We start from the raw sequence: 24986 nt of genomic DNA on the forward strand, positions 1-24986 counted from the left end.
TCACATACCTTTCGGAACGGAACGGGACGCTGGGTTCACTTTCTTTCCGGAACGGAACGGGACGTGGGACAGACAGCTCCCGATCGAGTCTTCTTCGGAAATCATCTAATCGGTAAATATGATGCATATTTAGCTTGTACCGTGTTTTGTGCGAACGCGTATTCCTCGTAGCGTAAATCGCGACGTGTGTAGCGGTCGGGCGATTAATACATGCGACAATAATTCCGTGCCAAAGTCGATCGCGCGGGAAAGGTACCCCTTTCGCCATATTAACAGCGTTCTCTCTTTATTTCACTCGCGGAATCCGTGACAATCAGTAGCAATCCCGAGGCGTATCGGTTCCGCGACGTGTAATCGCCGCGCGAAGTTAATCCGGACGATAAATGAAACTGTCTCAGGTCATTCTAAATCATATTTACCTGTCATTTTCAGATGTGGAACGACACGCCGCCGCAAGTGCTACAACAAGTGCTATCGCTAAGTATTTAATCGGTAAGTCTTATTAGGTTAAATTTGTGTCGTAAATCGCTCGAACGCGTATACACTCATACTCGTTCGAACGCAGATCGCGATATGTTAATCATGGCCCACGAAGTTAACTGTGGGCAGGAAAGAAACTTCTATCGCCATTCTTAATTGCATTTTTTTCTCATTTTCAGAACGCGACAGAGGTGGAACGACCCAGCGCTGTATAGAACGGCATCGCAGATCATAACTGGTAAGTGTAACGTACATATCTCAGTAAGCAAAAAATAATTTAAGATTTTGTAAATCATGAACTAAGATTTTATTTAATTATAACTCTATCGTAGTTTATTATAACATTAAAATAACATTAATAAGTATCAAATTTGTTAATTCTTTTTATGAATTGTGATAATGATTTATTTGATGTTTTCAACATCATTTTAATTTTATACATACAGCTTTCAAATAGAAAACAACTAAATTTATCCAGTAAACTAAATTTCTTTACATCTTCTGTTAAATGAATGAGATTATGAACATTATGATTTATAAATTCTTATTTATATAAGTCACCAAATTCTTTTAAAATATTATAATGATTCATTTGCCTAAATACATTTTGTTACTAAATCGTCACATATTAGTATCCGAATTGCGCAATGTAAAGACAGAAGATGCAGATAATAATGTTTTTAAAAATATGGTTTAATCATCCATGGACCATAATGTAACAAAAAGTTCTAAATTTAACCGCTTTTCATATGTCATATTCTGTTAATAGGTTTTCTTGCAAATTTATAATGAGTTGATTTACATATTAATTTCAGTTTTTTATTAATTGCATCAATATTTTTTTTATTAGACAAGTTTCGTGAATGCCTTTAATACAAAAACTTAACAAACATTTCATAATTTCTAATAGCACAAAATGCATATAGTCTAAAAAAACATTTGTGACAAGTCCAATTTTTAAATCACATAAAATAGACTTTTTTGGGATAATCTTCATTAGTCTGTAAATAAAATTCATTTATTCGCAGTTTTGACTTTAATTCTGAAAGAGTCATTCCATTGTTTGTAAATAGACTTCGGGCCAATATTTAATATAACTATTTTATATAACTATAATATAAAGACAACGCAAAGAATCTTACTGTTTACTTTTAAAACTCAATTATTTAAAGGCAAACTTTTTGTTTAAAAACTTTTTATTTTTTAAATCTATTTTTCTAAAAAAACATTACTGTTATTAAGCTTATTATATCCATAAACAGCAATTGGGAATGGCCTGAGTTGCTATTATTCATCAATTTTAACTAAAATGAACCAAAATTGACAGCCATTACTTTTTGTTAGAAAAAATCCGTAGGAAAAAATTATTAAAAATCGCTGCACAAAAAATTGAATATTTTTGGGCACGAATTTCTGCAGTTTTTAGAGAATTTTGTACAAAGTATTTGCCTTCAAAATTCTTCTGCAAAAAATTTTGCAGGATTTTATGTAATTTTGTTAGAATGCAAAAAATTTCAAAAAACATTACATATAATTCTGGAAAATATTGTGCAGAAAAATTCTGAAGATGAAAACATTGTACAAAAATTTGTAAAATGCGCAGAAATTTATCCACAAAAATATGCAATTTTTGGTGCAATAATTATGCATAATTTTTTCTATGGAAATCCATTAATATTAATTGATATTTTAACTCAATCTCTTGAAAAATTACCTTGAATTAATTGTAACAATACTTTTGGTTGAAATCTAAAGTGACGTGCTGCACAGTTATGACAATTCTAACGAAAATTATCGATAATACTTGTATAGTTTTGTGCTTTAATATCGTTTATAAACAGAGTTCTGGCGATTAAAAATTTCCAAATAATTTTTTTTAGCCCGAAACCAACACGACCCTCGTAAAAAAGTATTGTCTTGAGTAGTTACGAAAATTCAGGCAACATTTCTCGATAAATCTTGTATAGTTCTGTGCTTTGATATCATTATTAGACAGAGTTCTAGCGTTTAAAATTGTGCACATAATTTTAAATGCGCGAAATCAGCACGACACTCGAAAAAATGTGTCGTGCTGGATAGTTATGACAATTCAGGCGACAAATCTCGGTAGTTCTCGTATAGCTCTGAGCTTTGATACCTTTTTTAAGCATAGTTCGAGCGTTTAAAATTGTGCACATAATTTTAAATGCCCGAAATCAGCACGACACACGAATTAAACTGTCGTGCTAGATAGTTTTGTTCTATCTGTCGACAATTCTCGACAGTTCTCGTATTGATCTGTATTTTTCTATTTTTTTAAACAGAGTTTTATCCTTTAAACGTGTGCACATAATTTTAAATGTCCGAAATCAGCAGGACACACGAATTAAACTGTCGTGCTGGATAGTTTTGACATATCTGGCGACAATTCTCTACAGTTCTCGTATAGCTCCGTGCTTTGACATCGTTTTTAAACAGAGTTCTATCGTTTAAAATTGTTCACATAATTTTAAATGCGCGAAATCAGTACGTCACTCGAAAAAATGTGTCGTGCTGGATAGTTATGACAATTCTGGCGACAAATCTCGGTAGTTCTCGTATAGCTCCGTGCTTTGACATCGTTTTTAAACAGAGTTTTAGCGTTTAAAATTGTGCACATAATTTTAAATACGCAAAATCAGGACGACTCTCGAGTAAAGGTGTCGTGCTGAATAGTTATAACAATTCTAGCAACATTTTTTGGGATTTCTGGGATAGTTCTATGTTTTGATATCCTTTTTTATACAGGGAATACATTTTTGAATGGAAAATTTCCAGTGGCTTTTTTCAATCAGTCTTCCTTTTTGTGGTAAAATATAACATAGAATTATTAACTGTTTTACAACTTTAGTATCCGTCACAAAAGAGATACGTTACATTTTACACAATTGTACTTATGTAGAATATTTATTAAATTTTTTATTATATTTGCATAAAAACGTATTCTTATAACTACAGTACATATTGTATGTTTGTAAAAATTAACTAAGTTTGAGAAATAATGAGAAAATATGCATATGTACCATATCACACAATAAACACTTCTAACATGTTCAGAGAGATTTTGATTTACATCTACTTTATTTCCTTCAGTTTTTTTTTTGTGAGCAAAAACATAATATTTATTTATCTGTAGAGGCCTTAATTTGTTCGATAGTAGTTGTTTTTATTTCATAAGATAAAAAACATTAAGAAACTTCTTTTAAAACATAAACTGTTTGTTACTTTTTATCTTATGAATTAATTCACGGGTATACAAAAATATATTTTAAATTTATTAGACAATATTTTTTTTCAGTTATTGCTAAATGTAAGTTATAAGGAAACTGCGTGTTAATGTGTATTAGACTTTAGCATCTTTTCGACAGATTGACAGATTAAGATCTATATAAAAAAATGAATATTATAATATTTTTTTACAAAAAAAAAACAAAGGAATAGTCAACTCTAAATCAAAATTATTTAAACATGTGGATAGTGTTCATTGTTACTTAATTCAACTGGCAAAAACAGAAATTACAAATTCTATATATAACAGTAAAAAATTGAATACATAAAAAAATTAAAGAATAAATTTTTGTGATGACATTGAGAAATAGATCAATATTAACGGAACATTTTTTTTTTGTTACAATGTAAACGTTACAGTACAAAAGTATCATTATATATTTTTTATTTGGTTTAATATATGTACATATATAGCATGTATTCACTTTCGGAAAGTGAGTTTAAATCTTCAATGTCAATTTGTATGTTTTCTTTGTTACGAGTACTTTTTTTGTAATTGACTCTGTCATGAAAAATAAATTCTAATAATTGTACAGATTACAAGAACGATTTGAAAACAGTTGTTCAAAATCATAATTTATTTGTCATAAAATATATTATCAGCAACTTTGAGAGACAGAGATCAGAATTTTAATAATTATTATCTTACCAGAATGTCAACATTAGATCGATTTAAAATAGGCCATTTTTTGATAAAATGTGCAGTGATAGCTTCTGATTCTTGTCTCAATTAATAGATATTTTTCCAATGGATAAAAACTTCTTCCTAAGGATTGTTTAACCATCGTACATAGGAATCATTTAAGAATAAATCTGAAAACATTAATGTAATATAATTTTATTATTTTGTTCTTTAATTCTAATTTTACCTATTATTTTTTGGTTGGTATTTCCTTTACGTTTTCTGTTGGTTTAATATTTTGTTGTTTTATGCAACTACTTTGAAACATTAAATTTTTGGCTTAATCAACTAATTTTTTCTTTTCTGCAATTATCCAGTTGAAGATTTCTGTTTTTGAAACGTACAGATATAGTAGTTTCGCCAGAAAATAAGTTCTTTTTTATTTTTACAATGGTTTGATAATTTTGTCTTATTAATTGTTTTATAGTATTATATTATAATACGTTTTTTTTATAGTATAATACGTTAAAGTTTGTTTTTAATTATTTAAGTAAAATGTGGAATTTATTATATATAATTAATATAATATACATTATCGTACTGTTTGCAGTACGATAATGTATATTATAATAATTAAGACAACTAAATAAATGACTCATTATATTCCATTAATGTGTATAAAATTGATTATTTTAAACACCATTTTAATTTAAATTTTATATTTGTGTGTTACAGTATCATCGTTGCTAACTAACGATCCGCAGTTTCTGAGAGGAGGAGGAGGCCTAGGAGAGGCATCGGGCATCAGTGGAGCAACTTAGTGGTAAGCATTATTATTTATTTCTGTAAAATTTGTTTTGTATTTATCAGTTTTATTTTGATGATTAAAAGATATCAAGTAAAGAATTAAAATTCAATTTAAAATATAATAAAATTTTATTTTTATATAGCTCTTAAAAATTGCATAATTATTTTAGTAAATATTTAATTAAAAAACAATTATAAAATTATGTGTAGAGTAAAAGTTAAGAATTATTGATTCTTTTGATCGCTAATTTTATTTTAAAATTATGTTTCTATGTTGCAGAATCATCGTAGCGACGCTGCTGATAACTCCACTGCTGCGCATCGGTCGGTGAGAGATAAAGATTGTATATTAATAATTAATTGCATGTTGCATGAATTAGATTTATATAAAAAATTATGTGATGTGAGAGTCTATAAATTGTTTTTTTACAAAAAAAATGTGTATATAAAGTTTAGGGATTTTAACGCTTTAAGTTCGATAAAACGCAATGTCTCTTGCAACCAGAAAGAGGTTGAAGAGGAAATTTAAATAAGAGACGAATAATCAATCATTCTAAGCATTGTACACATGTGTATTTTTACAACAAATTTTAAATGGCTGAAATCAGCACGAAACTTGACTTTAGTTGACGTGCTGGACAGTTTTTACATATCTGGCCACAATTCTCGACAGTTCTCGTATACTACTGTCTTTCTGTAATTTTTAAACAGAGTTCTATCGTTCAAACTTGTGTACACAATTTAAAATGGCTGAAATCAGTGCTACACTCGAATTTAACTGTCGTGCTGGATAGTTTTTACATATCTGGCGACAATTCTCGACAGTTCTCGCATACTGCTGTCGTGCTGGATAGTTTTTACATATCTGACGACAATTCTTGACAGTTTTCGTATAAATCTGTGCTTTTTTATTCTTTCTAAACAGAGTTTTATCCTTTAAACGTGTGCACATAATTTTAAATTCCCGAAATCAGCACGACACACGAATTAAATTGTCGTGCTGGATAGTTTTGACATATCTGGCGACAATTCTTTACAGTTTTCGTATACTGCTGTGTTTTTCTATAATTTTTAAACAGAGTTCTATCGTTTAAACATGTGTACACAATTTTAAATGCCTGAAATCAGCACGACACTCGAATTTAACTGTCGTGCTGGATAGTTTTGACATATTTGGCGACAATTCTCGATAGTTCTCGTATAGCACCGTGCTTTGACATCGTTTTTAAACAGAGTTCTGTCGTTTAAACGTGTGCACATAATTTTAAATGCGCGATAACAGTACGACACACGAATTAAACTGTCGTGCTAGATAGTTTTGACATATCTGGCGACAATTTTCGATAGTTCTCGTATAGCACCGTGCTTTGACATCGTTTTTAAACAGAGTTCTATCGTTTAAACGTGTGCACGTAATTTTAAATGCCCGAAATCAGCACGACACTCGAATAAACGTATCGTGCTGGGTAGTTAGGACAATTCTAGCGACAATTCTCTATAGTTTTCGTATAGTTCTGTGCTTTGATATTGTTTTTAAACAGAGTTCTGGCGTTTTAACGTGTGCACATAATTTCATATGCCCAAAATCAGCACGACACTCGAATAAAGGTGTCGTGCCGAATAGTTATGACAATTCTAGCGAAATCACTTTTAATTTTTTTTTGCGTGTCAAACAGAATATTAATAATTATATCTGTGTTAATAAAAAAAAGTTATTTGAGAAGTTAAGAGAAGAAAAACATCTGTTTTAATTATTTTAAAAGATTTCAGAATTGGGAGAATGAGAGCAAACGTAACTATTAAAAATAGCGGAATCAATATAGCGGACGCCAAGGTATAAAATAAATACTTTCATATTTTAATAGAAATGATATATGAGTTTTCGGTTTTTATAAAATATTAAAATAATGTCAAAAAGTAAAATAGTGTATTTATTATGTCAAATATAAAAACAAAATGTCTTTAAATGACAGATTTTATGGAGGCTTAAAAATTAATATATGTTCTATGGTCAACACAATATAAAATATAAATAACAAAATAAATATTAAAATCAAATAAAGTAAAACCACATAAAAAATATAATAAAAGAATATGTTGGTAAGAAATAGTTTGAAATATTATATAATTTAAAAATTGTGTATAATATAATTTTTTAAAAGATTCAAGTTGAATAAAGTTTGTTCAAAATTATCATTAAAGTTATTGAAAAAGACATTCTCTTTTCATATTTTGACTCTAGAGAAAAAGTTACATAATCGCTCGTATGAATTTCCAAAGGATATAGATGTTTCATAAAGTTAAGTTTTATGCCAATTGGCGTTTGTTTTCCTTTCTCCAAAGGTTTACCACAACATTTCGCATAGATAAAACTTTTTCAGGCTGCAATAGAAATTATTGACAGAAATCGTTGAATTGCTTTAAACTTTGAAAAGGAAGAAAACATAAATTAACGAACACAGAAAGAAAAATAAATAAATAAATTTGCAAAACAGCAAATGCCTCATCATTGAGCGCCTTCTTATCAATTACTTTCATTTAATTTTCTCCTCTTGAGAATAAGATATTTTTTTTTTACACGTGCCGAGTGATAAGAAGCGCAATCAATCGTATGAGAAGTTATCTCGCCTTTCTGCGAAACTTCGCCCCAAGACTAATGCTTCACCGTTGATTCACATTATAGTTATCGCACAAATTGACGCAAAATAAAAAATAAAGCTCTCCTGTATGTTCTTTAATATTGAGAATCTAATTAATTTATTAGCTACAGCATTCTCCTGCGTTCGAAATAAGAAATTGCCGAGAGATTTTCCTCCCGACAATACAAATCTTATCTCAAACGAGAGCTGGTTTTACCTGATAACGTGGACTCACACCGTGGAGTGTGGAGAGCCACGCTGGCGGACTTTGAACATCGATTCCGCGAGTGTCACTCTCGGCAGAGACAGGGGACGGACGACGAAGGAAGCCGCCCGCGCGTTGTTGCGCTTCTGAAGTTGTCAAGTGCGGCGACGGCGCAGCGTATCGCGAACACGAGCGAAGAAGTCGCATTATTGCGTCGCGACGCGCCGACGCCATGGCACTTGGTCGGGTACGCGCGCGCGGATAAGTACGCGCGTAGAATCGAACACGGCGAAGTTGCCCGCTATAGTCGATCCGGGTAAAAGGAAAGCGCGCGCGGATAAAGGCGCGTTTACAGAATCGTACGGTCGCGACGCGAAGTTGTGTGCCATAGTCGATCGGTCAAAAGGAAAGCGTGCGGAAGAAATGTGAAACGCGCTCCCGCGTGCGTGCGTGTGTATGTGTGGCGAAAACTCGACGTGGTGATTGTCAGCGAGGAAGGTGCGGCGCCGATCCGATCACTCGGCCTGGCTACAGCGAGTCGACGATGAGAGCTGAAAACAGGACGTGCGATCCGCAACGGTGTACAGACGACGCGCAAGTCGTCGACAGATCGCTTTATCTGCTCTTCGAGGATGTATCGTACAGCGTAAGGACGGGCATTCTAACAAAGGGTAAAGTAGATACTTTTGTTATAAGATCGTGTAGTTGATATAGTGATGGACGTTAATCCGTTATCTGTTACTAAGTAACGTTATCAAATTAAAAAGTAGAAATGATTTCAGTTATCAAATTTGGAGGATAACGCATAGAAAAAAGAATGTTCTTGTTTTGATAATATCTTTATTCTCGAAATGTAAAATTGTGAAATAAGATTGTACAAAAGTGTCAAAAAGAAACATAAAGTACATAAAAATATCTCACCGAGAAAAATGTATTCTTATTATCCAATAATAATTTTTTGTAAGTTGAGAAAAAGTATCGGATAAGAAAATAACAATATCTTTAAATCAAGAATTAGAATTGATACTATTATCAAAATTATATTGTGTTCTTTAGATAATTGTCATAATATTGGTATATAAATATTATTTTATGCTGAAATTTAAGTATTAATTTTAATTGATTAATTTTAATTAAATTAATTTTAATTTGATACTGGTTTTTTTCTATGCGGATTGAACGTTATTTTTATCAATTTACAAGTTTTATTAAAACTATAATGTTTGAGATTTTATTTAATTTCAAGAGTTTAATAATTATTTACTCGTAATTAGTATTCTGGATCTTATTGAATTATTAAGGATCTAAAAAAATATAGTCGCAGACAATCTTTCATAATAGTTACAAAATTGCTTTTTGGTAAACACAATCAATGTTTCAAGACTAATAATTATTTACAAAAGCAATAATTAGTTAAGTTGTTTTTTAACAGCGTTGTGATAAATTACTATAGTAATTGGTTGTAACTGGATATTTTGAGATAACTGTTACTGTTATAATCATTTAGTTCATTAATGTGGTTGAATTACTATTAAAATAACAATTAAAATAATAATTAATATAAATTTTATTAGATCAAAATTATATTATATGCATGATATAATTTTGATCTAAAAGATATAAATATACTGATAAGATGAGAAGAGCGCATACAATATAGCATTATATGAATATAAGTGTAGCGTTTATAATTATTAAAAAAAAAATATTCTATGCTAAAATTAATAACTTATTCTACATGTGATTGACCATAGTTTTAACATTATAATTTTGAAGTAAAATTTATAGACAATATTAAAGATAATTATTATTTTAATATAACAAAATGGTAATTTGGTTATACTTCTTTAACAATTAAACAGTAATTAAACAATAATTACTACAAACTATTGATATAATTAAAAGTAACTTCTACATTAAAAGATTATTAAAATCATAAGAGTTTATGAAACAATGTACTAAAAATGTTTCTTTTAAATAAGTGAGAACAAGAGGAAGTAGTCAATTTCACTCTTATTTGTTTCATAAATATGAAAACTAAGATAAGAGTTTAGAAAACGACCTCTTACTTATTCTCAGAACAAAGACACATCAATGGTAGCTAAGAGTACTTTGAAATCGATAAGATATACGTGAGCTTGACTTTGTTTCAAAGTGTAGTAAGATATAATATACATAATAGAGTTGATTGATATTCAATTATTGCTAAAATATTATTTATCTAGATATATTAATTTTTGGAAGACTTAAAAATTTTGGCTAATCCAGATTTTATACATTTTCTTTAAAAAGTATATGTATTAATATATGTATATTACTTTTAAAACAAAGATAAAAAATATATTATTCAATATTTGATGCATTAAAAAAAAGAAAAAATTATTAATATACAGTAATACTAATTAAGACATTATAAAAGTATTAACCCACACAGCAAAATTGATCCCGGGATTATCTGGATATTATCCTATTTTTATCCTGGCAAGATAAAACGTCTTATGGTTGTTTATAGGAGCTATTAATAAGACCTCGTCCTACTCAAGATCAACGTAGGACGGTTTAAAGATATCCCGTCGTAACAGCGCATAGACGACCAAAGCGCACTTCCTAGAGGACATCCATAGGAGCTTTCAGTAAGATCTCGTCCTACTCAAAATCAATGCGGGACGGTTTAAAGATCCCGTCGTAACAGCGCATAGATGACCAAAGTGTACTCTCCAGATGACATCGATAGGAGCTTTCAGTAAGATCTCGTCTTATTCAAGAGCAATGCAGGACGATTTTAAAAAATCCCGTCGTAACAGCGGAGGACATCCATAGGAGCTCTTAGGAACATAAAGAACGTGAAAATTACGACAGTATTACACTAATTAAAACAATATATTAACAATACTAAAAATTATAAAAAGTGACATCTAGTTTTTATTTTTTAATTTTATTTTTCACAAACGGAGGAAACACAGATTTTTTCATAAGTTTTCATATTTTACATGCAAGATCTTCATATTTTGCATACGTGAAATTAGTAAAAAACTGTAAAACTTTATATTTATTTTTAAAAATATAAGTTAACTATACATGTTTCATCCTTCTTACAACATGTATTAAAATGATTTATAAGAAATATGTAACGGATAAACATAAAGTATTCATGGACCATCACGAGGCGTTAGAATGCGTACGATCTTTAAAGTCAAGCAACGTCAGCGATATAGTTCACACTTGAATGGGTGACCATTTTTTCTGGATGCAGAAATTAAGCAAGATCTCCATAAAACATTGAGAAGACATTGAAATTTACATCTATAGTACATCCTTGGGACATCATGCTAGTTATTCCGTGATTGTAACCAGATATTGTCTCATGCTCATAGAATCCTTAATGTCCGCTTTTTTCACCGCAGTAGATCGATCTTGTTGACGTCCTAAAAATGTTTTTAGGAAGTCAATAAGATCAGTCTACTGCGGTAAAAAAAGCGGACATTAACGATCCTATGGGTATCCCATGAGGCGATCTCGTTACAATCGCGGGATAACCAGCGTGATGTCTCAGAGATGTAGTATGGATATAAATTTCAATGTCCTCTCGATGTCTTATGTAGATCTTGGGCTATTGAAGGGACGTCTTTAGGATGTCAGCAAGATTGTCCTACTGCGGTAAAAAAAGCGGACATTTTCGATCCTATAGGTATCTCATGAGACAATCTCGTTACAATCGCGGGATAATTAGCACGATGTCCAAAAGGCGTACTATGGATGTAAATTTGTTTTCTGGGAGTAAGATAGTAAAAAATTATATAAGAAATTATGCAGAACAGTATTTGCTTATGTTATTATGTAAAGTTTTTACACGTGGTTTATCGTATAATAATAAAATATAACACGCTAAGGTAATGTAACAAGTAAAGATAACGAGATAAGACGTTGTAAGACGTAACACAGTCATTATATGTTGCATATGGTGTGTTTATGCAGATATGAGAATAATGTTACAGTTACTGGTTTTCCTAGGGCAAGATGTACCTTTCCCATGGGACACCTCTTACTGTACCCGAAAACGGACTCGTGGAAAAACTGAACTGCTTCCGCGTAAACTGCCGTCGATTCTAGTAAATCATGAAAATTTATAGGAATCGCTTCTCGAGATCGTGTTACGACTTCATAGCTTTTCTACAAAGCTACGGAACTGAACGAACCAAAACCAACCGGACTGTTTTTTGACGAATAGCTTACAAGGTTCCGAGTGACGTTAAATAAATTATGCACGCGGAGCGCGTGCATTTTCCGATAATGATCGACAGATAAACTTGGATTTATCTCACACGTGTATATTATAATCAGTATCAGAGAAAAAAAGAGAAAAACAGATTCATTATAATTTACATGGCAAAATATGCGCAGTTCATATTCTCATTTAGTTAAATTTAAGAAAATATATACTGCATTTTTCTCTGCTAATAATAAATGTTAATAGAATGAAATCTTTTGGAACAATTTAAAATTTATTTCTCTTTTGATAAAAAGGTTCACTTTCTTTAATTGCTTAAAAATTGATATTAGTTAGCTTCGTAATCTTATAGCGTTTTCTACTGGGCAAACTAGTGTAACACTGGTGCACACTGAGTGCAAATTTATTGTTCCACTGTGAAAATCAGTTTACATATTTTCAATGTTTAATGTTCTACTGATAAAATTAATGCAAAGAAATTGCACTGAGTGCAACTTTGGCTCCACTCTCTTTCGAGACGGTGGAAGGTGCCAGTGCAAATTAAAATAGATGTTATGTTCGTGCTTTAAAGTATTACATTAAAGTATATATTATTACATTATTTTAGTAAACTTTATAACAATAAAATTGTTTAATTTTTAAACCTGTCTAATGATGTATTCTACTGACCCACACTAAACCTGCACTATTATTGCACTAGTAAAGTTTTCATCGAAACCTACAACGCTGGTGATGCACCAGTTTTCCTAGTAGAAAATGTTATTAGTTATTGATATTTATTACGCTGATATAAAATGTTAACAAAAGATTAATTAAAATTTAATTGTAATTAAAATAAAATTATATTAAAATTTCAATGTCAAATGTAAACATAATTTAAAATATGTAATATGAATACTTTAATATAAATATTTTATAAATTATAATTATTATACATATGAATATTTTAATAATTCACTAGTTCCAATTTTACTAATATAAAATATATTAGTAATTCCCTAATTCCAATTTGCTTTATTTAGAAAATAAAAGATTCAAATAATAAATTACTTTTTTGAATAAGAAATCTCATGTATATATTAAATAAAAAAAGGTATAAAAAAGCACCAAGTACACGCGCGCATGAAACGCCCTCCAAAATTAATTTTTGTACAAAATAATTATAATTTGGTACTACAAATGTACGAAATTTTAATAAAAATATAAATATCTATATTATTATTATATTATTATTATTATACATAATACAAGATATTTTACAGATTTTTATTTTATGAAACGCTTTCTATAAAAATACGTTTTTTATTTAAATTTAAATTTAATGAAACTTACAACATTATTATTATTGTTATTATTCCAACAGCTTTAGAAGGTCATTTTGATTGTTAATAAACATAATAATTAAAAACATTAATTATGCATTTTTTTGCGCAGTCTCACCGGAAATGTTACATCACATACAATTACACAATACTAATTCACGCAATGTTGAATCATATAAACTATTAATCGATTGACCGCTGTTTCATCAACTAATGATAGTAGTACGATATAGCTAATTAGATATGCAAGATTTAATATATACATAAGATTTCTTAATCGAAAAAGTAATTTATTATTTGAATCTTTTATTTTCTAAATAAAGCAAATTAGAATTAGGATTTACATTTTTTTTAGTAAAATTGAAACTTGTGAATTATTAAAATATTCATATTTTACATATTTTAAATTATGTTTACATTAAGATTTTAATATAATTTTATTTTAATTACAAATACATTTTAATTAATATTTGTTAACATTTTATTTCAGCGTGATAAATGCCAATACTTAAGATTACGAAGCTAACTAATATCAATTTTTAAGTAATTAAAGAGAATAAATCTTTTTATCAAAAGAGAAATGAATTTTATATTGTTCCAAAAGATTTTATTCTATTCACATTTATTATTAGCAGAGGAAAATGCAGTATATGTTTTCTTAAATTTACTCTCTAAATCACAATCAGTGAAAACTCGACAAAATCAGTGAAAATACACTGACTTTTAGTAATATACTTATAATCATTTACTGATTATCAATCAGTGAAATAAATACACTGATCTTTTAGTGACTATACACTAATTCTGAAATGAAAATTATTGAAAGACAGTGAATATTCACTGATTATCATAGTTATAAGTATGCTACTGTGAATCAGTAAATATCCACTGAATACGATTTAGAGAGTAATTAAATGAGAATATGAACTGCGCACATTTTGCCGTGTAAATTATATTGGATCTATTTTTGTCTTTTTTCTTTGATACTGATTATTATTACACGTGTGGGATAGATCCAAGTTTATCTGTCGATCATTATCGGAAAATGCACGCGCTCCGCGTGCATAATTTATTTAACGTCACTCGGAACCTTGTAAGCTATTCGTCAAAGGACAGTCCGGTTGGTTTTGGTTCGTTCAGTTCCGTAGCTTTGTAGAAAAGCTATAAAGTCGTAACACGATCTCGAGAAGTGATTCCTATGAATTTTTATGATTTACTAGAATCGACGGCAGTTTACGCGGAAGCAGTTCAGTTTTTCCACGAGTCCGTTCTCGGGTATAGTAAGAGGTGTCCCATGGTGAAGGTACACCTTGCCCTAGGAAAACCAGTAACTGTAACATTATTCTTATATTTGCATAAACACACCACGCAATACATATGCAACATATTATGACTGCGTTACGTCTTACAATATCTTATCTCGCTATCTTTACTTGTTACGTTACCTACGTTGTCATCTTTTATTATTCTACGATAAACCACGTGTAAAAACTTTATGTAATAACATAAGCAAATATTGTTCTGCATAATTTCTTATATAATTTTTTACTATCTTACTAATACTTTTATAATATCTTAATTAGTATTACTGTATTAATCTTTTTTTTTATTAATGCATCAAATATTGAATAATATACTTTTTTATCTTTGTTTTACGTTTTAAAAGTATATAAATATTTGTAACGTTAATATTAGCATAAATGGATATTAAGATACCAGAACTAATAAATTATTTTTAATTGCTGCATGTTTATTTCAGAATTAGTATATAGTCACTGAAAAATCAGTATATTTATTTCACTAATTGGCAAGTTATAAGTATATTACTGAAATCAGTGTATTTTTACTGATTTTACTGATTTTTCGTTGATTGTAATTTAGAAAGTACATATTTAAATGTGTTGTTTATTTTGGAAAGAGTTATATTATATTTTATTTTTGAAACCTAAAGTTTTTAGTTTTTTGAAACATTACTTAAAGTTTGTTACTTAAATATTTTTCTAATAAATATAACTTAAAAAACTTTTTTATATTTATTTTTTAATTTAAATTTTTTAAAGAATTAATAAAAACATACATTTGCTCTTTAGATTGGTTAATGTTTCAATTAAAAGAATTGTTACAATATATTTATTTTTATGAGAGTTATAATTAAATCCTGAAAATTCGTACGAAATTTTATGTGGCGCGTATCACACGACTGTCACACGAGATCTGTAGTACAAGAATGTGTGAGTTTTGTGTTCGCATATGTATGTTTAACAAACGATAGACATGATCATCAAAATCTCGCACACATACGATGCTCAATGCGCGACATAACATTTTGTACAAATTTCTGAGTTTTAATTATAAGAAATTAAAGTTGTATTAAATATGATATAGTATGAGAACTTGAGTATATTCAATAAAAAAGATATTAATTTTGTATTAAGATTTATTCAAACAGAGAAAAATCAATAAAAATTTACAAAAATAGAGAAAATGGTCTCTTGTACAATAGCTACTTGTAACATCTTTGTCATTAGGCAAATTCTAATGATTACTTATGAAATAATTTGTTTGCAGTAATAGTAAATGGCCAATAGCCTTTGTTATAAACATTTCTACTTTTGAGCATTTCGAAATTCTTTTAGGGTCTATTTTAGCATTTAATTAAATTTTTTAATTCTTTTTTAAACTTAACCTATTATCAGATGAATATACGTATATGTACTTGAGTATTTATTTTTTTTGTTTAACATTTTTTGGCTGTACACAGTTTTTGAGTTATGCAAAGTTAAATACAGCACTTTGCTAATTTGCTTTAAAAAAATAGCTCTCATTGCACATCGCATGACATTTTTTAAATAAAAATAATACGCGCAAATAAAATTTAGTTTTATTTATATAAAAGTACATGTTGTAATACGTATGTGGAAAAAAATGAGTTATCTTTATTTTTATTAAAGATGAAGATAACTTTTTCACCAGTAATTAAAATCAAAGAATAACAGTTTTAATGTCGACAAACTGGCAAATTCTTTATTCAATATCCAATTACAATTAGTATTAAAGAATTGCCAGTTTGTCGACATTAAGTCTGTGCTATTCTTTAATTTATTTTTATTCTTTTTAAAGCCAAGACAAGGCTTAAAAAAAAGAGGTCGAAACAGGTTGACACTTCAGCAAAACAGTTTATCTGAAATTTAAAAAAAGCCAAAATTATTTTAAAAATATATTTACTTTTTTAATCTTATTGTAAAATATTTTTTAAATTCAAAATTGGAATTTAAGTGTCAAACAGTTAGCTAAGAATTTAAAATGTGACATTTCTTTTAAAAAGTTTAATCAATTTCTTAGTTTTAAAAAATTTAAAATTCTTTACAATGAGACTAAAAAGAGTAATTTATATTTTAAAAACTATGTTAATTTTTGGATTTCAGATTAATCGTTTTGCCAAAATTGTGTCAACCAGTTTTTTTTTAACACCCTACTTAGCGCTGAAAAGCACAAAAATAACAATATTGGGCTTATTTTTACCATATTACAATATGTACTTTTGTATAAATGAAACGAAATTTTATTTACACGTATTATTTTTATTTAAAAAATTTTAAAAGGTACTTTTCTTTTGATCTCTACAAAGAGTGTTTCCTCTTTTTCTTCTAAACAAAACCAATCTTTTAAGTCTTTTTTTAAAGGAGAGCCACATTATCATTCCTGTTTTCTTCCAATTTATTATACAATGTCATCATTTTTCTAAATAACATTTTAAATAATAAATATTTAACATTTATTAAAAATAATTAATAATTAATAATTTTAAATCTGAAATCAAACAATGTATTTATTCTCTTTTCTAATAATTTATTGACGTAGTCATTGACGGGATACTGTTAAAGATCATCAATCCTGGGTAAATTTTCAACGTTATTAAAGGACGCATGATGGTAAATAAAGAGTGACATTATCAACTATGAATAGAAATTTGTGTAATTAATTCTGATTTATTAATTTTTTAATTGCTTTTATAAAATTCAAAATCTTCTTTCAATAATTAAAGTACAGACAATAACACAATCAACACGTAACGATTTCATACAAAAAATAAAAAAAAAATTTACAAAAGAATATTTGTTTTTTGTACTTTAATTGTGAAAAAGGATTTTAAATTTTGTAAAGACAATTATAAGATTATTAATAAAAAAATTTGGTATCGAGTTGCCACTTCCTAATGATGCCACCCACATGCAGCGCACGCCTTGTATGCCCGTTTATGGCGCGAGGCGGCCTTATACGTTATGCATACATCGCTTTTTGTTGTTACATTGCACGTGTATATTATTAATTATCTTTTTTGCGTATTTAGAAAGTTATTTAGAAATACTTTTTAAATATCCAAGACATATATATATATATAGTCAAATTTAACACTTATATTGCAATTAAACTTTAGTTTGAAATGTTGTATTTGTTCTTAAGAGCTTATCAATTTCTGCTATATTAATTTGATGGCAAATTAAATGACATATTGAGTATGAAACGAGAAAAAAGGAATATTCAATAATTATTCTAATGTTATATAAATCATTGGAACACATTCTTAATTTTTTAGTCACAAAAAATGTTTAAACTATGATAGAAATTGAAACCAAATTTCAATAAACTACAATTATTAAACTTGTTATGAATAGAAAATAATTTGCTTTAATGCAATATTAATATTAATAAAATAGAAAAAATTAAGTGCATTTTTTAAACTTTTTTATTACATATATTTTGAAGAATAGATTTATAAAATTATATCCAATAAAAAATTAGAAAGTAGAAGGAGTAAAATAATATTAATAAATAATTTAGTTGTTTGTGTTTTTTTTATAAAGCTAGATGGGTTGCGAATGTTTTGTAAAATGGATTGTGATCTACATAAGTTTTGGGGATACTTTGCATTAAAGGATCTATTATTCTTAATTTATGTTAAATAAAAAATGTGAATATTTTATTATAATTTTTTTTATACGAAATTGTTATCTTATAATATTATTATTTCATAAATATATTGTGGCAACATACTGTTATGTGAAACTTTCACTTTGATATGCATATAATTATTGGTTTAAATTGTATTTAGAATATTGATTACATTTCACTTATACGAATTTATATAGTAATACTTTATCGTATGCAAATATATTAAATTTTGTTATTTTTTTGCATACTTGTTAAATTAAAAATGAATTTATTTTGTAAAGGATAATTATTTAATTATAATTTACAGAGAGGAAAATATTATTGAGCGATCTTAATGGTGACTTTCGACCGGGTGAACTCACAGCTATTATGGGTCTTTCCGGGGCTGGAAAATCTACATTAATGGATATCCTGGCAGGCTTTACGTTAGTATATAATTAGTGCTACATTTTGATCAACTCCCAGACAACACATAACATCTAATGGACGTCCGATTTTGGTCTTTATTTTGTCCAAAAGTCCATGGATCAAATACAAATATTTTACACATATTAAAATATATTCATATTTGAATGTCTTAAGATGTTTATTTTACGCACGTTTAAAAAATTTTTTTTAAAGTTTAAAAAAAGATAGATATAGGTAAAATGTTTGTTTTTAATGCAATTGAAGTTAATTTCTTAGTAACTTATTAATTGCATCAAATAGTAATCAATTAAAATCTGTGCAATGACATTGTAATAATACAGAACTTTTTAAAATCATTAAGTTTCAGTCTGTTTATGGCTAATCTTACCAGCATTAGAATTTCTCGTTACGCACTTTGAGGAGGTTGCTGGTCGTATTTTGCGCATTTTGTGTGTGTGTATATGTATGTGTATGTGTGTGTGTGTGTGTGTGTGTGTGTGTGTGCGCGTGCATGTCGCACGAAATTCCTCAGGATGCAATTAAATTTTGTATTAATATGTATGAGCATCTTGGAAAAGTCATTAGAGATAAGGAGGCAACACATATTATTGAGTACAAACATGTATTGCTTCCGTGCAATATTTTCTCATTTCTTTTGTCCAACACACCACACACACACACACACACACACACACACACACACACACACACACACACACACACACACACACACACACACACACACACACACACACACACACACACACACACACACACACACACACACACACACACACACACACACACACACACGGCGTGTACATATACACATGCATACGATGCGCAAAATCCGATCAGCAACCTCTTTGTAATGCGTATCAAAAAATGTTAAAGGCCGCGGCACACACATTTGCATAACGCATAAGAGAATCAATTAAGCAGAATCGTTTATTTCCCTGCCCAGGGTGGAAATAAAGACTTCTGATTGATTAATTCTCTTGTGCGTTATGCAAAAGTGTGTGGGGCGGCCTTAATGCTGGTGGTAATAGGCATAAACAGACTAAAATGCATAGATAACTTTGACATGTTAAACTCCGGTAAAAAAAATTGCACAGTCTTCAATTTTTTTAATTTGTAGAGAAAAGTTCATATTTTATGATAATTCTTATAAATTCTTATAAAGATTATGAAAAAAATTTATTGCGCTTCATGGAGCGTGTCAAAATATAAAAATTTTTGAAGACAAAACATGTCCTTTCTTATAAAAAGATGGCGAAAAGGGAAAAAGAGAAGATTAAAATTTGATAAATGCTCTTTAAAGTAGAGACTTCAAGCTTTAGAATAAAAAACAAACATTCAAATACTATAAATTTTCGCGAAATTACGATTATTTGAAATTAAATGAAATTTTGGTATAAGGTTTTGTTGCGCTAATTTTATTGCTTAGAGTATTTTATTTTTAATTTATATAAACTTTTCCTCGACATAATAAAAATGATTTTTTTATTTCTCAAAGTGTTTTGTAAACTTTAAATGTTATTGTAACCTACCAAAAATTTTATTGAAAGTAATCTAAATATTAACTAGTATGTTAATTTAAAATCTTAATTTAATCGATAACCACTCAAAGAAACAGCCTTGAATTTAGATATCATATAGGTAATTTTTATCATTAGTCTATCTCTGATTAGCGGGATCTTTCGGTATTGTGGAATTTTCTCTAGATTACAAATTGTATCTAGAACCGTACGATAGAATCATATTTTAATTTACTCGATATTATATGCACATTCTTATATAGAATGTGCATATAATATCGATGCAAAGCCACGTGCATGGACATATTTTGTTTAGCGATATCAGTATCCGTTTGCTCTCTAGATGCACCTGTCATGATGCATCGCGATATCGCAAGTATAAATGAGCTTTTAATCTTATCTTCTTAGCACTCTTATCTTCTTTTTTTTTAACATTGCCAAATTGTAAACGTAACTGGCAATTGATTGGCGAATGATTCAAGGATACTTATACAAAAAATTGATAGTTAATTGTTCATTAATTATGTATACATACTTATTAATCAGAGAGTACAGTGTACTACTTAGTCATCATTTTTGCTAGCAAATATTTATTATAAAGATATTTATAAGAATATTTTGACATAGATTATACATTAATATGATAAGATGTTAGAAGAAAATTATGATATAATTAACAATACATTTTGCATTTCAGAACAACTTCGGTCACTGGCAGAATTTTAATAAATGGACGGGAACGAAATGTATCAGACTTTCGAAAATTGTCTGCCTATATAATGCAAGATGATAATCTGCAACCATTTTTAACGGTGCAGGAAGCTATGCTCATTGTTGCTGATCTCAAACTCGGATTGAATTACCGTGAGAAATTGCAAAAGGTAAGGATTATTTAACATTATTATATATAAACTTCTTTGAGGACCGATTGTAAATAAAATATCTAATAATAGAAAATAACAAAATAATTGTCGGTAAAAATAATTTTGTATGTTACAAAACAATAATTTGCGTGTCCATCTATAAAACAAATATTGTGAACATACCTTTTCTTTTTTACATCGTTATTTTGTAGAATTTTCCATGTTTTTTTCTCTAATTTTCCTTTGATAATTAGAAATAGATAATTACAAACAAAAAAAAAAAACAAATTTAGAGACCTAACTATTTGTTCATAAATATTAATTAAAATTTGATTTAAATCTTATTTTTAATTCTAAGTTTTTTATATAAGCAGAATAAAAAAATGGATTAATAAAATTCAGCAAATTAAGACATAATTGTCTATTATTAATACTTAATGGGCAATTAATTGATTAGAATGCTAATAAATTTGATAGTGTAAAACTCGCGCGCGCGCGCGCGCGCACACACACACACACACACACACACACACACACACACACACACACACAGCACAACAAATTTGCAGCAATATCATAATGCATATTGTAATGCAATGTTGCAAAGATATTGCAAATATTTATTTTGCAATATTACTTTCTCTCTCTCTCTCTCTCTCTCTTTTATAACATACACAAAATATAGTATATCTCATTAGTTGCGCGCACGCAGGTGTGTAAAAACGTGAAATTGTTTTAAAGAAAAATATTAGCATTGAAGACACGATATCAATTTTGGGCTAAGTATGGGAACACGTGGGAACGCTTACTTAATGCAGAGTTATCTTAGAGTTATCTTTTACACACCAAGTATGATTAAAATTGTGTGATCGAATCATCAATAGTTTTCTAGATAATGAGTTGGTTGTATTTTTTCTTAAAGTAATTGATTGCAATGATAACGCGAGTTTAATTCTATCTCGACTGCAACAACAATGGTGTAAAAGAATCTTGTTTGATTAAGTTTTACGACTCTTTTAACACTAATCTAATTCGTTAAAAGTCACGATCTTACATACACTTATATTAGTAAAAAATATATTTTAATACTATAAATCGAATATAAATGCATTTGTTATATCATGTAATAATAAAGTGAATAAAATTTAATACATCTATCAAGCAAGAGCTTAAATAAAGATTATTGATGACGTTATAATAATGTTCTCTTAAAGTGTGAGTTCAATATATAAAAGTTAATTGATGTAACAGATCGACAAAATATTAATAATGTTGGGCCTCGATGAGTCTCGTTACACGATTACCAACGAACTTAGCGGAGGACAAAAGAAAAGACTCGCCATTGCACTTGAACTCATCAGCAATCCACCAGTCATATTTCTTGATGAACCTACGAGGTAGGCACTATATGATTTTTTGATAAAACTTGTGCTTATTTTTTTTATTACGTACCTTTTACAATTTTAATTAATTTATTTTCTAGCGGTTTAGATAGTACTTCTTCAAAGCAGTGCCTAGCATTTTTAAAGCAATTAGCGCAAGAAGGACGAACTATAATTTGCACGATACATCAGCCGAGCGCGATTCTTTTCAATATGCTGGATCATCTTTACGTGATTGCTGATGGCAAATGTGTTTATACAGGCAGCACGAACAATTTATTGCCGTATTTAAGTAGTGTAGGATTAGATTGTCCGACGCATTATGATCCTGGCGATTACTGTAAATTGTACTTTTTTAAAACAAACCACTGTATAAAAATCTTGGTAGCATGAATTTAAAGCTCTTTTTCCGTAGTGATGGAGATATGCAACGGCGATTATGGCCCTCATACATCAAAACTAGTGGATTCAATCCAAAATGGCAAGAATGATATGTGGAGATCGACGAAAATCTTTTATTCGGACAAAAACAAAGAAACTGTTGCCTCGCATCAAGTTGTTGAGAGATTGTATTCCTTTGAAACAGAATTAAGGCACATTCCACATTATACTGCTAATTTTTGGAGGCAACTTAGTGTTCTTACTAAAAGAAACACAATTAAATTATTTCGTGACAAGGTAATATTGTTGTACTTTACCAATCTTAATCACAAGACATTTTTATTATACTAAAGAGAAATTTACTTTCTATTTTTTATACAAATATCCGGTAAAGATAGAGAATTTATAATTATATAAATGTTTAATTAAATGAGTTATAAAAATATAAAGATACCGAATAATTTATATTATTCTCTAAGTCTCGTGAAGTAAAAAAGTCACTTGAAAGTTGTACAAGTTTAACTTTTATTTTAATAATATAATAATTTACAAATAAATTTTTATTAAATCAGAGAAAAATTGAAATAGATTTAATAGAAATATTTAAAAAATATATCTATAAAAAATTATTTGAAATAAGTATTATATTACATTTTATTTATACAAGTATTTATTTTACATTTTGATATTTCATGAAAAAATAAGTTATCTCTATCTTATTTCTAACTCTATTATTTATTATTTTTTTAGTTCTTTGTGGACAAAACAAACAGTACATACTTTATGAATATACATGTAACTTATTTTTTAATAAACATATTGTTTTTAGAATATAATTATAGAATGTAAGTTCTAAAACAACTTATTTCTTTCAAATAGTATTTTTTATAGATATAACCTTTATAAATATACAATATTAAATAAAGATCTTAAATAAATATTTCTATTATTATTTTCTAATTTTATAACTATTTTCTCTGTAATAATTTTTACTCTACATGAGTAATTTTTTACTCTTATTAGAAAGAAAAATTATTTAAATGATTGCACAAGCTCAATTTTTACTTTTTTAGAACGATGTTTTATTCTACGAGATTTTGAGAGTATAATATAATTTTTAAACATTATTAATAATATTTAAATTAACATCAGATATTAATTTTATCTGTATTAATAAATTAAGAATTTAAAATTTGTTCTGTTTTCTATTTGTGTAGGTTTTAACACTCTCACGGATTTCAGTGCACTTTGCGATTGCTTTAGCTGTCGGCACGTTATATTTTAAAATCGGCCAAGACGCTTCTTATGTTATAGATAATTTTAATTTATTATATTACAACATTATGTTTCTTATGTATAGTGCGTTTAGTGCTACAATGATCACGAGTAAGTTTATTGAGTTTGATGCAGAACATAATAGCAAAATAAAAAAATTTATCAATATAGATCTGATTTACGTTTATCATTTAACATTTAGCACATCTTTCCAGACAGCATCCAATGTCCACTTTTAGTCTTTATTTTGTTCAAACGTTTATGGATGTAATACAAATGCTTTAAAAACATATCCATATTTGGAATGTTTTAAAGATGTTTAATTTAAGTACGTTTAAAAAAAGTTCTTGTGTAAAATAATTGTCAGTTCTTTTTAACATGTAATAAAAATGATATATAAGAAAAACATTTTTTTGAGAATTGATCTAGATTAGGTTCAAAATTTTTCAAGGTCACGAATTTTAGCTATCATCCCTCTATTGCCTTGATAGAGTAAAATAAAAAGTATTCAGTCCCGAGACATTGGGAATTAAAATATATATCCATGGGACATCTAGTGCTGTGTGGTATTTGACTA

The 24986-nt window shown here is 28.5% G+C and overlaps 2 protein-coding genes across 4 annotated transcripts in view; one reads left to right on the forward strand and one right to left on the reverse strand.

Annotated features, from left to right (window-relative positions):
• On the reverse strand, positions 1–8311 carry LOC118645311. Its single transcript, XM_036286173.1, has 2 exons — positions 8072–8311; positions 1–105 (listed from the first exon to the last, which is right to left on the reverse strand). Exons 1-2 carry the CDS (start codon positions 8291–8293, stop codon positions 1–3), a joined length of 327 nt encoding a protein of 108 aa, XP_036142066.1. The 5' UTR covers positions 8294–8311.
• LOC105837609 (ATP-binding cassette sub-family G member 1) overlaps positions 8281–24986 on the forward strand; it is an 18822-nt gene continuing 2116 nt past the window's right edge. Inside the window, exons 1-8 of one of the 3 annotated variants that reach the window (XM_036286171.1) lie at positions 8657–8730; positions 10572–10802; positions 18870–18987; positions 21206–21389; positions 22623–22768; positions 22855–23093; positions 23169–23431; positions 24352–24520. In XM_036286171.1, coding sequence (XP_036142064.1) covers positions 10781–10802; positions 18870–18987; positions 21206–21389; positions 22623–22768; positions 22855–23093; positions 23169–23431; positions 24352–24520 — 1141 coding nt within the window. In that variant the 5' untranslated portion in view covers positions 8657–8730; positions 10572–10780. Of the gene's footprint in view, positions 8731–10571; positions 10803–18869; positions 18988–21205; positions 21390–22622; positions 22769–22854; positions 23094–23168; positions 23432–24351; positions 24521–24986 lie in introns of all 3 variants that reach the window. The other 2 variants (XM_036286172.1, XM_012682525.3) reach the window with 2 other exon arrangements.

Source organism: Monomorium pharaonis, chromosome 4 (assembly GCF_013373865.1).
Source record: "Monomorium pharaonis isolate MP-MQ-018 chromosome 4, ASM1337386v2, whole genome shotgun sequence".
Classification (NCBI taxonomy): domain Eukaryota; kingdom Metazoa; phylum Arthropoda; class Insecta; order Hymenoptera; family Formicidae; genus Monomorium; species Monomorium pharaonis.

Excerpts from the sequence above, each read along its gene's own strand:
- LOC118645311 (XM_036286173.1), bottom strand. The coding sequence starts at position 8,293 with ATGGCGTCGGCGCGTCGCGACGCAATAATGCGACTTCTTCGCTCGTGT. Across the intron at positions 106-8,071 it reads GTGTGAGTCCACGTTATCAG|ATGATTTCCGAAGAAGACTC; the intron begins GTAAAACCAGCT and ends TTTACCGATTAG.